The sequence below is a fragment of the Ceratina calcarata genome, unplaced genomic scaffold (genome assembly GCF_001652005.2).
Source record: "Ceratina calcarata isolate Rehan_Ccalc_2016 unplaced genomic scaffold, ASM165200v1 scaffold151.2, whole genome shotgun sequence".
Lineage (NCBI taxonomy): Eukaryota > Metazoa > Arthropoda > Insecta > Hymenoptera > Apidae > Ceratina > Ceratina calcarata.
Genome location: NW_017136308.1, coordinates 546162 through 559869, shown reverse-complemented (window position 1 = coordinate 559869; position 13708 = coordinate 546162). Strand labels below are relative to the sequence as shown.

Sequence of the window (13708 nt, the reverse complement as noted above, 5' to 3'; positions counted from 1 at the left end):
TGTGTATTTGGTAAGCGACGCGAGATTAACGTATGTACGCAAGTATATTTAACCAGTTTATTATTTTCCTAGCTAATCTATATATTTGTTTCTGTATTCGTGTCTGTTTCTCCTTTATATTGATTTTTTTTTATTATCTGCATTTGACATATAAGAGAAATAGGTCAGTTAAGAAAATTTAAGAACGTATATGGATCAATAGCATGATATTTATTCGTGTCTGTACATACAGCAAGAAATCCACAACAGGTGGACCCGAATGATGTCAATAATATTTCGTTCCGAGGAGTATAGATATTGTTCGATCGTATACGCGCCACGTGACCGTACATCAGCGTAACTATTTCCTGGCGTTGTACGGGTCTACCGGTTCGCACGATCGCGAACGACGACACGCGTGGCGAACCGACTAGCGCATCCGTGCGCTATGTTCGTGGCTCTCGACGCATCGGCGATAACTCATTGTCAGCGGCGCGACGTTCTCGCGGGCATCTCGATCTCTGGGATATACTTAAAGACGTCGTCGCGCTTTTCGAAGCGAACCTTCGCCGGTTGCCTTTCAACAATTTTAAGACGTACACGCTTCGTAAACTTCAGTTTACCGACCGGTGGAGGTTCTTTGAAATTACGAGGCGACGTTCCACCAAGAGCGAACGATTGCGCGCCAGTTTTAAACCGACGACGCGTCGACGAAAGCCGTGTTTCGATGGGTCTCGAAGATTCCAAACACGTAGCCGTACGCGTGGCCGGGCGTTGGGAAGAGATCGCTGTGGGCCTCCATCAGATGGGCGCGAAGCTCCTTCGCGAAATTCGTCTGGAACCGATTTTGGTTGTCCGGCCGACAGACATCGCACTCGTAGATGGTCTTGCCCGGATGGAGGCTCGTGGACAACACGTGTTTCCTCAAGTTCTCCTGTAACAGAGAAACGGCAAAACGGGTGCGTGAGTCGGATGGACAGACGGATGCGGTTCGGCGCGTCAAAGCACCGGGAAACGTTCGATGCAAAGACTGCGGTTAGCTGGTTTCGGACTGAGTCAGAGGCGCGGTGTTAAGGAAAGGGTTTTGCTGGTATCGGTCGACGGTGAATACCTGCAACCAGAATCGGTCTGCCGCAAACCGGACGCGTTCATTGGCTATGCTATGGAGCATTTAAAGGCGCTTTACCCTCTCGGGCTAAGTAGTTGGCCGTAGTCGTAAACATCTTCCTACCAGGCGGGCTTATACGAGCCGTTGATGGCAACGGCAACATCAAATTTAATTTCCCATAAGTAAATCTTTCTGCACGGGCAGCGCTCCGTGACGGTCTCAGATAAAGACCCGTTCACACCGTCATGGGCGGTCGTCCACCTTTTACGCGAAACCGCGGAAAGTGTGCGCCGTCACGCGAACCGCGTATACAAACTTTCGTTAATCCAATCGATTCCGATTTCTTCGGATATAATTTTCTGTTATATATCGAGAGCTACTATCCGTAGAATATTTCGTTTTACGAGGCTTCGGTCTAAGATCTCGAATCGCGCCGCTTTATCTTCTTTCTACTTTATTTCTTTCGAGATTCCAGCCAGTCTGAGATATAATTAATTTCTTTCTACCGCGTTGTAACTGTGTAGAAGTAAACGTTCCCACAACACACACGCGTGTAGCGCTTGCACGAAAATTACCGAACGCAGCGATAAGTCTGCAATTCTCTCGTTCACTCGCTAACCGAAGACGATCGTAAAATTACAAGCGTGAATTGCCGGGATCTTTAACCCAGATCAAGATTTTATCGATCCGATACCGAATGGGTTACCACTTTTTACTCGGCCAACAAATAAATTCTGGCGAAACGCTTATCCCGTTACGAGGTAAATTTTCATTCGAGATATGAATAAATCGATCGTATCGCATCGCATCGAATCGCCCACCTACCAGACGCTTGGATAAGCAGAAATTATTAAATCTGTATTATTTGGGCTCGACGATGCTTAATCGCGAGGCGGGCACGGGGGCTCGTCTAGTCGGGAAGAAAATTGAAGAGGGAGATAAAAAGCTGGAACAGCAGGGGAGAAGATGCGTGGAAACGTTGAGCAGTTCCGAAAGTAACTAGCTTTGCCTTAGAGAATTACCACTCCGACGCGACGCGAGGCAACGCGATGAAACGAAGCGTAAGTTTTCCAAGCGTTACCGCCACGGGAGAGACGGGAGGAGACGAGACGACGAGAAACAGAAGGGAAAGCTAGATACGGAAAAGAAGTGTGTAACCATCCGAGGTAAATCATAAACTGGATGGAGGTAGGAAGTAAGAAAGGTGGCGCGTGTAATCTTGTTGACGCAAGGCAAGCCGCTCGCTACGTGGAAGGAAATTTCGTCGTTAAATCGGCTCGCGCGATCCTTTCTTATTAAAGTCTTACCAGCGAGTAAACGACTATCGTCGATATTGCCTTCGGACTAAAACGATTCTTATCCGCGCGTCAGATTTTTCACCCCCGCTTTTAGACTCCGCTCTACTTACGTATCTACGATACATACATACGTAAGCTCGGTTGTCGCGCGCCGAGAACGGATTTAATCGTATCGCCGATCGAAATTGTTATCACGGCCAATCGGCTGCGCGAGCGAACTGAAGCGATTAAAACCAAGCTAGAAGCCGGGTCGTTTTTCCTTCCAACGAATGCGACGCGGTGCAATTCAGAAGTGCCTACCGTTGTATCATTACCGATGCAAGACGTACCATTGGCAATTCACCGGTACCGCGAGATTACCACAGCTCAAGTTATCCGAAAGGCTTGAGAGCCACTGGAATGAGTTTATGTCGCTATCAAAGAGACACGGAGCCCTCGTATGCGAGTCGCATCCTAACTAAAGCTTCAAAGGGCATTAGCATACCGGCCGCTCGGTATGACTGGGCCGTGCGTGTGTGGGCATCCAGTGAGCACAATTAACTCGTTATCTTATCGCGCCTCTCGGTGGCGGCAGAGGCGGCGGCATGGTCCAAACGTTAAGGTGTACTTTGCTTAATTTACGCCGCGGAGTCACTGCGGGTACAAAAATTGAACTGCGAGTCAAGTCGAACTTCCATCCCGCCCCGGAGTCGCCAACAGACCGGAACATAAAACTGATCCTTCCGTTGGACTCGTCCTGGCCGACGCGGCATGTTTGATTAACTCGCAGCTCAACTCAATCCGAAGCGATTCGTCTTTCTAGGATCCGGACGCTTACTTACCAAATTGTTGCTCGCGTAACTGCAATGACGGCATTGGTAAGGTTTGGTGCCAGTATGGAGACGTATGTGACGCTGCAAATGAGAATCGAGCTTCGTTCTGAAGGTGCACTCACTGTAAGGACACGCGTGTAATTCTGCTTTCGCGTCGTTTTCTTCGTTGTGAAGAGAAGCATGATGCCTGTAACAAGAAAATTTGTGATTTCTTTCGACAATAATCATTTCATCTTTAAATATGAACAAGTTCGAATGCGAAGAGTAAAATACGCGAAATTTAAGGTTTACAGTACGTTCATCGTGTCCCAGCCGGTCCGGTGATTATGAACGATCCGATATGCGTGCGCGATATTATGAGCCAGCCACTGGCCATGGCTACGTGTATATCAGGTTCGAAATGCGTGACACGTTTAATTAAAATCTTCTGTGATTTACTCCGCCGCACAGAGCGAAACCAAAAGAGACGGAAAGAGGCACGGATCCGAACGGAGAGGGATAGGCGACGGTACGGGACAACGAGGAAAAAGAGAACGAAAGAGATACATGGGACGGGAAGGAAGAGAGAGGTGAATAGGTAGGCAGAGAACGAGAGAAAAAGGGAAAGAGGATGTAGCTAGAGATGGGAGTTTTAGCGGGAGGTGTGCAGAGAACGCGGAGGTGGATGAGAAAGAGAGCCCGTGACACTCTGCGGCTGCGTTGAGTTCGACTCACGTAGTAAGTACTCAATTCGCGATGAAATATCGCGCCGACCATCGCCATGCGGACGATCATAACGGGTTGCCCGCACTTGGCCGACTGCTGCACGCAACTTCCGCTTTCGTCCCTCTTTCTCCCTCCCTCTTTTTTACTTTTTCCTTCTCCGTCTCTCGCTGTTCGTCACCGTTTTTCATAGCTATCGTATTCCCTCCTTTCTCTACCGTTTGGTTACTCATTTGGTGAAAGAAAAAAGGCGAGAAAGAGCGAAAAAACGAGTAGCGAATCAAACGAGATGAAATTTATTAGCGGCTGTACGCGATACAATGTCCTTAATAAGGCTTAATGCAAGTCGAATCGTGTAATCTACGGTAAACACGGGTTTTTTGATATTTGCGTTCAACCATCTGTCCATGCGGACGATTAAAAATGAATTAATACGTCAATTAAAATTTACAACTCGGATAAAATTAATTAAGAGGAAACTAAAATGATATTGACCTCAGGCCTCCTGTTTAAACCAATTAACGGTTACACGCACGTGAACTGTCCATCTTTTCTCATAATCTTTGCGGATCATTACGAAAGAAAAGAAAATATTTTTAAAGGTAATATTGCGAAACCAAATTAATTGATGATTATATCGAAAATTAATTTCAAATACTTCGCTGCTCCATTTTCTTAATATTACAAATATTAGTAATGGAATAAATGTTCCAATCATAGAGGTCGATACATATCTCCAAGCTTAAAGTATTACACTACGCCCATCGCAATTAATTTTCCACTTCCTCAAAGACATCGATCACGCGGTGTATGTACGCAATTCACGAGCACGATGTACGGGGCGTAGGTTTGCGCTGTTCTCGACAGGAATCTCAATTAAAATTAATGTCAATAATAATTGGTAATACAAGGAGTCGAGGTCGGTCCCAATGTTTTCCTTCATAGACGATATGAACATGTTTAAAGCAGTAAAAAAAAATTGACTTCATCTACGCCATTTCCCGACGAATTTTTATGAGTTATCAAACAGTCTATGTTATATAAATATGTTATTTATGCGCAATTGACTATTTGAGATTCCGGTTATCCGTTTATCAATATATGTACACATACTGCTACTGCTATCGAAGAAACATACGTATGTCTATTAATCCTATTCATGTCATATTGCAACCCCTGTATGCAGTTTCATTTTATACAGATACTCATTTTAGAATTTTTTGTTACTCGGCCAATAGTAAAAAAGAGTATCTGTTTACTAAAGCAAATAAATGTCTCCTTGAGCAAATAGCGATATCGAGTGAATCTTTACGTACCTCCGCAGTTGTGTCTTCGTCTTGGCAGCATAAGTGCAGTCCGAACACTTGTACCGTCTACTGGATACCGAGTTCTCGTGCACCAGGCTTCTGTGCGATTTCAATTCGGAGGCTGTTCGTAGTACCGTTGGACAGCCCGGAAGTCCGCACTTGTACTTCTTCCCTGCGTGTCGCAAGATGTGCTGTCTCAGTGCGTGTCTGGAAAGGAAAAAGGCGCATTGGAAAACGATCTTTCCTAATCCCTTGAACCAGTGTCGGCGGACATTCGTATAATTTTTTTCATACCGGTATTCGGTTTGATATCGGATCGGTCGACGGGACGCAACGTTACGGAGAATAATGATTTCGCGATTTAAAGGGACGCGTTTTCGTTATATTCAACGCGTAATAAGACAGCACAATGGCCCGGCGACGTGCACTGTACGCGTGTGACCATCGGCTCGTTCGCACGCCGTACGATCCGATCGCAGCTGTTGCGTCTTATATCAACCTGCCGGCGAGCGCACATAAAAGCTGCACTTTAAATAGTTTCTGTCAGTAGGTGACGATCTATACGGTTAGTGAACTTACTCCCGGACCATCTCGCATTCCTGCTCTAGTTTTCGCCTGATCTGCTCGATTTTCTGGCTCGTGAATCGAACACGAAAATTGGTGAACAGGTGGAGCATAATGGAATAGGAAAGAGAACAACGAGCGGTATGAAAGGCACGGATTAATACCGGCATTTTTCGATACGGTATAGAACTAAGCGAAAGCTCGTCGATGTTATCGAAATCGGCAGCAAATTTCCGAACGTGGTAGCCACGATCTTCGCGTACGTATCTCTCGGGCCTGTCTCGAGATCTTTGCGAGCCACCGTGGTCACCGTGCGGGAAACCTACCGCGGTAGCAGAGCGAAGGACACGGATTTTTCGAGATGGCAGCTCGACGATACCGGCAGCGAACTCTCTCCACGGGCACGGGCGCGCAGCGGATCGGTGAGCGGACGTGGACGAAGGACGGGGAATCGAAGAAGAAAATCGACGAAAAAGGGACACGAGAGAAGAGAAGAGATGCGAAGAGAAGAGGAGAGTAAGGAAGGAAGGAAAGAAGGGACAGAGACGAAGAGACGGCATAAGCAGAAGAGGCCTACGAGATCTGGGCCGTCCTAGAGGGAGTCTCGGCCTACCCAATTGGCTACGCAAGTGTAACGGCAACTTTTACAATGTCAGGATATACACGCCCTCGCACGAGCTTACGATGTACCTTCTCTTTACACCTGCACTCAGGTAGCCTTTGCAAGTATGCACGTTCCTGTGTCACCCGCTAGCTGTGCACCCACGACACTCGACTCCCTACTCCTGTTATTCGTCTCCTTTTTCCTTTCGCGACCTCCTGCATGCCCTATTCGTGTTACTTTTTAGCCCACTTAAAACGGCTACTGGTAAATGACAAAAAGGTGACAAGTTACTCGATTTCAAATCGATATGTGTATGTATAAACCCAACGAGACTTTCGTCCTCCGTGAATGCGTGGAAAAAAAAGAACATTGGTATTCCACGAATTCAACGAAAAAGTTGCGTTAAATACCGGTCCGATGAACGCTAACGACGAACACGGCCCGAACGCGGCAAACCCGCGTAATTGCCGTGAATTATGACGTCCAAGGTATTCAGCGACATGACTTTTCCGGTGGATTTGCAACTGGATAAAAATAGAAAGTATTATATGCAGTTGCGTTTTCTCATGCGTTTAAATTCCGCACGGAACCACCTTCGCTCATTGAATAATACTCTGGAGATCTACACGAGTACACCTAACTAAGAAACCGTTGACGTTCATCACGGTTCAGTTCAACTTCGTTGAACAGTTATTAGCCTAAGAATCTATCGGAACGACGCTGATGCGGGGACCGCGACGAGGAACGCGACATCGTCCCGTGAATTATAGCATTGGGAAACGTTGTGTTGCCGGCCCACTCCGAAGGCTGGAATTCCGATAGAACAATATTAATATGGTGGCCGACAAAAGCGCGTCTCGCGGCGACCACGTTGTTGACGAAAGAGGGATAGAGGAGGGTTAAATCAGGGAAAGGTAGAAGACACGTCGCGCCGCGTCGTTCTCGGCGTGTGTTTCGGTGGAATGTCGCAGGCGTGACAAGAGGCCGTTAAGAAGAGTCTCGGTCCGATTGGGTAAGCGGATGCGGTCACTCCGGATGATTTAGCGCGACGTCCACCGTCATCTCGTGAAATATGCGCCGGCCCGGCTCGAGGTCATTTAAAAGTCTAATCCGCGGTGGTACGATCGTCGTTATATTCGTCGATAACGTCCACGATGCGTCGCGACAGAAGCTTGCGAATCTATGCGGACAGATAATGGTGTACAATAGTATCTGTGTGGGTGCGGATGGAAACTTGATGATTATCGATGTTCATCCTCGTTATTCGATTGACTCGATTTAGTCTTCAACTGATCATTGATATGATGCAAATCATTGCGTCTCTCTTGAGATAGAAATTATAAGAAGTTACGATGGGAATTATCTATTTAATTTAATTATTTGCATATTTTCAAGTATTGTGTAAAATTAAATGGAACAAATAAACGGTGACGAGAAGGCTGACGAAACGGATTAAAAATTCGGTTTTGTTCGCAAGCGTGAAGTTAGATGGGATATAGCGGAGATGTACAGGTTAATACAGAACCCGGATCGTTCTGGGATGGGAATGGCGGAGCCGGTGAGACGATCGTGTACTATCTAAGAGGAGGGAAGCGGATGAGAGCGAGCGAGCACGGGCATTAATTAAAAAGGTTGCGCATTAAAATGATTTGTTTTAATTGGCTGAACGCGCTGAGGTATTTATGGCCTCGCGGTCCTTCGCTCGGTCTGTCGGTCTGCGGCCTCTACAACGAACGTCGACTCGGACTTCTCCTTCTCTTCCTCCTTACACCCGATTCCCCCTTCCTCGGGCTTTCTCAGCTCGTCTACACTCTTCGCCTTTCTCGCCTTTCTCACCTTACACGCATACTGACGTCTTTCCTTGCCTTTACCAAGTCCTTCGTGGCCTAGTCCCCTCCGCCCCTGACCTCTTCGATTATCTCGAAATCGGACGATCGTTCATTCCGTCTAGCCAGGAGAGAGAGAGAGAGAGAGAGAGAGAGAGAGAGAGAGAGAGAGCTAAAAGCCGATTCTCTTCAGCGGCGGTGGAGAACCGAGGGCGATTCATAAATATCGTGCCACGACAAGTGGATCTTTATTACCACGAATGATTTACGCGCAACTCTGCCTCGCTCTTTCTTCGACTCTGTCACCGACGTATCTCCGTTCAGAGCTCCGACTAGCCTGCTAGTCCAAAAGAAGTATCGGCCGTGTCCGTAATTTACGAATTTTCACCCTTCCTCCAACGCCTTTCTCTCAGGATTTATTCTCCTCCCGCTCGTCGTACGTCGTCGACTTAAAAACAGGACCCAGTTCTGGGCCGCGTCCAACTATGCTCGTCGCGTAACCGGCGAACTGGTCCGCGAAAAGCGAGCTCGCTTGCGCGATGCGGATCAACGGCGAGGAACAGTTAAAAAGTAAATACTCGGCGAGCCTGAGGCATGAGTTCTCGAGAGCCGGCCGCGGTGGGTGGAATCAACGTTTCCAGCGGACGATGGTTAAGGTGGGATCGTGATGGGCCGTGATGGTGGTGTGGCCGTGGAACGATGCCGAAGAGGAGGCAGGACCAAAGTGAACCGAAGGTGATGCATGGCCGACGGTTTCTACGGCGGGGCCGCAGACGAAGAAATAAAGAATAAGAAGAATATCCGCTTCGTCGGGTCCAGAGCCGGCCCCCTGGAGCAAACGCTGTCATAACTCAATCCCACCTTCGTCCGTTCGTACGTCCGTATGTCCGTCCCGTACCGGTGCAGGTTGCACCTGCGTCCGTCTCGCTTTTTCTTCGACTCCTCTTCTTGCATCGGCTCCTCTCTCTCTGTCGTTCTCTACCGTCTCTTTCGTAGCTCAATCTTGATCATGGCGAGATATTATACCTCCTCGATGTAAAGTCATCGAGAGATCTTTTTCATTGCTCGTTAGATTCCATCGAGATCTTGCTAAGCTACAGCTTTTTCGTGTTCGTGTAACGCATCTACCGATGTTGGTAGTGGTACCCCGTATCCCGCGAAACGTGTGCGCCGCGACGAACGCAGAGACGGAAAGTAGCTACATATATACATGTAATCGTTATAGATTCTGGACTGGAGCGCAGCTTTTTTTCGGTATATACGGAATTCCTCCTGTTCCACTGCATTCCCATAAACAGTTTTTTGCTGAACACGCACACGTCGCGATGGACCGCGGGGACCACCGACGTTTCCCACTTGTCGTCGAGTTAACGTCGATTTCGGCCGGAACGAATTCCGTCCGCGCGCTTGTTTCGTCAGCGTAACTAAGATCGATCCGGGAACCGGTTTAAGAAGTGATTCACGCGTTACTTAAACGGCATAAATTGTTCGATTCCAGCCGAGATAGAAGCTCGCAAGACGAATCGCGGTTTTAATTATAGATTCTTCAAATTTATGTAAACAAGGGGATAAATTATACGAGAGGAAACGGTTCGATTCTCTCTCGAGAGAAAGAGAGATTTGTGACGCGGCCGGAGAGGTTCAGTTAAAATCGATCGATCCTGTACTCTCGATCCTCTCAACCCTTCGGGCGATAAATCTTTCCGGAGGAGAGGCCGGTCAAAGCGGGCACTCGATCGTGCATCGTTCGGATTTAGCGCGAATGGAAACGCAAATCGGAACAAACGATCGAACGAGCAAACGTCAAGCCCTCGACCCCGAAAAGCCAGCTTCATTAACGCGTACGTGACCGCGCGTCAAAATAAGTTCAAATTAACTCGCGATTCCCAATCAAAGACAGACCAGCGACGACAAATAAAACGGAATTTCGTTTTCTGTCGACCACCAGGGAGTGGTTTGCTAGTCCCGCATTTGGCGCTGATGCCATAAGTCGACGAGAGTAAAAGAGAAAACACTGAGACAGAACGAGAGGCGGACGGAAGCAGTGGAAGTGCGAGAGAGAGAGAGAGAGAGAGAGAGCAGAGAGCGAAAGGGACATAGGAACTGGAAAAGGAAATGGGATAGAGCGAGAGATTCTAGCTGCCGCGTCAGGGAGATTAGGGGATCGTAGGGTTGGTTGTTGCCGGTGGAGCCAACGTGGGCGCAGGGAGCGAGAAGGGGTGGTTAACGCTTCGCAGCCGAGGCTCAGAATAAACAACAATATTATAACGCGAGCTTAATTGCGCCAGAGGGCTCGGTAACGGGCGCATAAATCGGAGCAGCGAGCGCGCGCGCCCTCGAAACTACCCTCACCGCGTCCTCCTCTTCTCCTTACCTTCCTCTCCGTCCCACCGATTCGCCACCCCGTGGAACATGTAGCAGTCTTCCACGAGCCGCTCCCGGAGTAGGATTCATTTACAATAAACATGTCCTCCGCTAATTTCGCCGCTGGAAAAGGAGGAATCTCCAGAACGGAGGAGCGTCTTAACCGTAACGTACGTCGACGTTTCTGCCTTCTCGTTCAACCGGAGACGATCGTTCGTTAGAGGGGAAGAAGATCGCGAGTTCTTCGTTATCGGGGGATAACCTCACCGAAGATTACGAGCCAAATTTCTACGCGTACTATCACCGCCGCGCGCAGTTCCCAGACCATTCGTTACCCTTTTGCCTTTCGCCGGGATCGGGAGATGGGAAAAAAAAAATTTTTAATTAAATAAAACAACTAGCTACTCGTGCGGCCCATATTTTTTCGTTTGTTCCTGGTCTCGCCTTCTTCCCTCGTTACCGCATCCAGAGGACCGAACGCGGTGAAACGGTTTTCACGGAGTATTCGCGTTATACCGCATACACGCCGCGCGGACTTACATGTCGAGAATAGCGACCATCGTGGCCTGTTGGGAAGCAACACCGAAAAATTGCAGACCTCGCTTACTTGCGATACTTGCGGTTTGGCGGTGCTATGCTGGCTCCGCGCGACCTACGACTACGTTGAAAGCGAAAGGACGAGGAGGTTAGAGGGAAACCGAAAAAGGACGAAGAACCGATGGCGCGATTCGAGGATGGGCAGGCTTAGCGTAGAGGCTGAAAGTCTGGCGTAGGTGAAAGCGGACGGAAGGATAAAGAAGAAAGAAACGATGGCTAGGAGCCGGGGGATGCGGTGCTTCAAAAAGGTCTTGTGAAGGGATGAAGAGGAAACGGAAAGGGAGATAGAGAAGTAGAGAAAGAGAGAGAGAGAGAGAGAGAGGGAGGGTGGGTTAGGTCTGGGTTAGCAGCCGACCGGCTATATCTACGCGTCCTCGACCGCAGGCCTGTTTTATTTTATGAATCGCAATATTTCACGCGACAACTGGACTCGCGGGGCGGTCACCGCTAAACTGTCTGCATACGGGGCCGTGCTTACCGCGTGCCACCGTACCAAACCATACCACACCGCGTACCATCTCTACCGACCACCATTGCCACCACACCATGCCACACGGGAACGAAGGAAACCGATGCTACCGTGTGTACACGCATACGCCGCGTTCTTGCGACACAATGCGCGCACGGGTAGACACCTCACTAATACATTTCAATGCGACGAATGCGGTGCAACAGCGTCGCATTGTTCCTCCGGGGGCATGCAGAAATCTTTCCTCCTCTTTCTTTTCTCCCGCGGTGCCCGGCATAGCCGGAGGCCGTTTTGCTCTCGGTAGCGCGCGGACAATCCCCCGCGGGATTCGCCGGGCCGGATGTTTAAGGGTGCCTATGGGGTGATCCGTAAAGACGACACCGTGCCTCATTAGCAGGACCGATGGAGGTGAGAGAAAACGATACGCTCGCGCACACCGTTGAAACAATGGTAGGCTGGGAGACGAGAAAGGTTCCTACCGGTGCCTCGAAATTTACGATGATCGGAGATTTATGTATAGTCCTTCAATCCGAACATGCCTCGCGTTCGAATTAACTGCTCGAACCCACGTACATACATATATCCTGCTCTGTCGTTATCTCCAATCTGGTAATTCGCTCCTTTTTACTCTGTGAAACCCAGCGACAATCGATCAGGATGTCCTGATTGATTTCAGATTTAAGCCTTTCCCTTAAGACCACAATTATATTGTCCTCATCTCTTAACTGTAATTCTTATTACTGACAGAAAATATCTGACAACGATGATCTATCTCAGCTTTTTAAATATTAATTATGATGGCCCATATTTTACAAAATCCTACGATACGACACGATAGGTATGCATCTGAAAACTTAAAGATTTGATATGTAAAGAACTGCTTTATCTTGATCAGCGAAAAACCATTGTTCATTAACCGTGGACGAATAGCAAAGAGAATCGAAGAGAAAGGGGAGAACACGGATCGGCGTAAAGGGTTTGCGAATAATATCGGGAGCGTCATCCGGCAGAACGTCAACGGTCAGCGGAGGTTACGGCAATCTCATCCAGTATGCCTATCTTTACGGCGTTTACCTGACCGGGTACGAAGGAGGTGGACGCGCCATTACTGCTACGGAAGATAAAAGATACGCGCGCGCGCCACGCCGTGCCGCGGTCCATATATGTAAATACCTCTGGGGAACTCGCGTACACACATCGTCAGGCAGAAACGAGAGGGTTGCCGGTGGGTAGAACACTGCAAAGGTCTGACCGAAGCACGACGGAGAAGAAGAGACCGCGGGCGCGGGTGCGAGAGATGGAAGAGCCGGAGGGCCCGAGGGTGGAACGAACGAAACGTACGGTCAGTAGCTCGCGTATGTAACATACTATCTTGAATATGCGCATACATCGAGAATTGCCCGGTTATTCTGAGAATTGGTTAGGCGATCGAATGCGCGGGAGCTGCCCGTCTTCTCGTAATTATCTCTTTTCTCCTCTTCCGTCCTTTCTATCCTCCCGTGTACCTCTCCTTTCTAAACCTCCGCTTTCCTTCTTCCGTCCGCACTTTCTTTCTTTACGGTCACTGGATCGGTTGTACTCTTCCATTTTTCAACTCTTTTCCTCTCCCACAATTCTTTACCCCTGTTCTTTACCAGTGCCACGTTTCTCGTCTTCGTCTTTCGCAATTTCCTTCAGTGTCCGTTTAACGAAACACACATCCAAATCTTTTGTGTAAACCAAAGAAAAAGTCTAAGATTTGAGACCGAATAAAACTTGCCTACGTGTACATATCTACGTCCGAGTTAATATAATCGATGATAATAGTTTGTTGCTCTCCGGGCGAAGCTACGAAACTTTGCAGAAACGCTTCTCGCTAAATTGTCTCCCTTCGCTCGGCTCGGCGGAGAGACGGAACAGAGTTTGGATTCGACATTGTCGACAACTGACGCACAAGCGACGCTTCCTCTGGCCCTCGCCTCGGCGAAAATGAAGCCAGAGAAAGTCCTAATCAGGCTGGCTCCTCGCCGGAAGTTTTAACTACCTGCGGTCGAAAGATGATGCGCTGTTTCCAGGTACACCGGGTCTCGGTTCACCGA

At 48.5% G+C, this 13708-nt stretch overlaps 1 protein-coding gene across 2 annotated transcripts in view; it reads right to left on the bottom strand.

Moving 5' to 3' along the window:
• Window positions 1-209: 209 nt before the first annotated feature.
• The window catches only part of LOC108632068 (zinc finger protein 845), a 29714-nt gene continuing 16215 nt past the window's right edge, over window positions 210-13708 (bottom strand). For both annotated transcript variants that reach the window (XM_018036370.2, XM_026819426.1), the window contains exons 7-9: window positions 5216-5413; window positions 3207-3384; window positions 210-913 (exon numbers count right to left, since the gene is read on the bottom strand). In XM_018036370.2, coding sequence (XP_017891859.1) covers window positions 671-913; window positions 3207-3384; window positions 5216-5413 — 619 coding nt within the window. In that variant the 3' untranslated portion in view covers window positions 210-670. The remainder of the gene's footprint in view (window positions 914-3206; window positions 3385-5215; window positions 5414-13708) is intronic.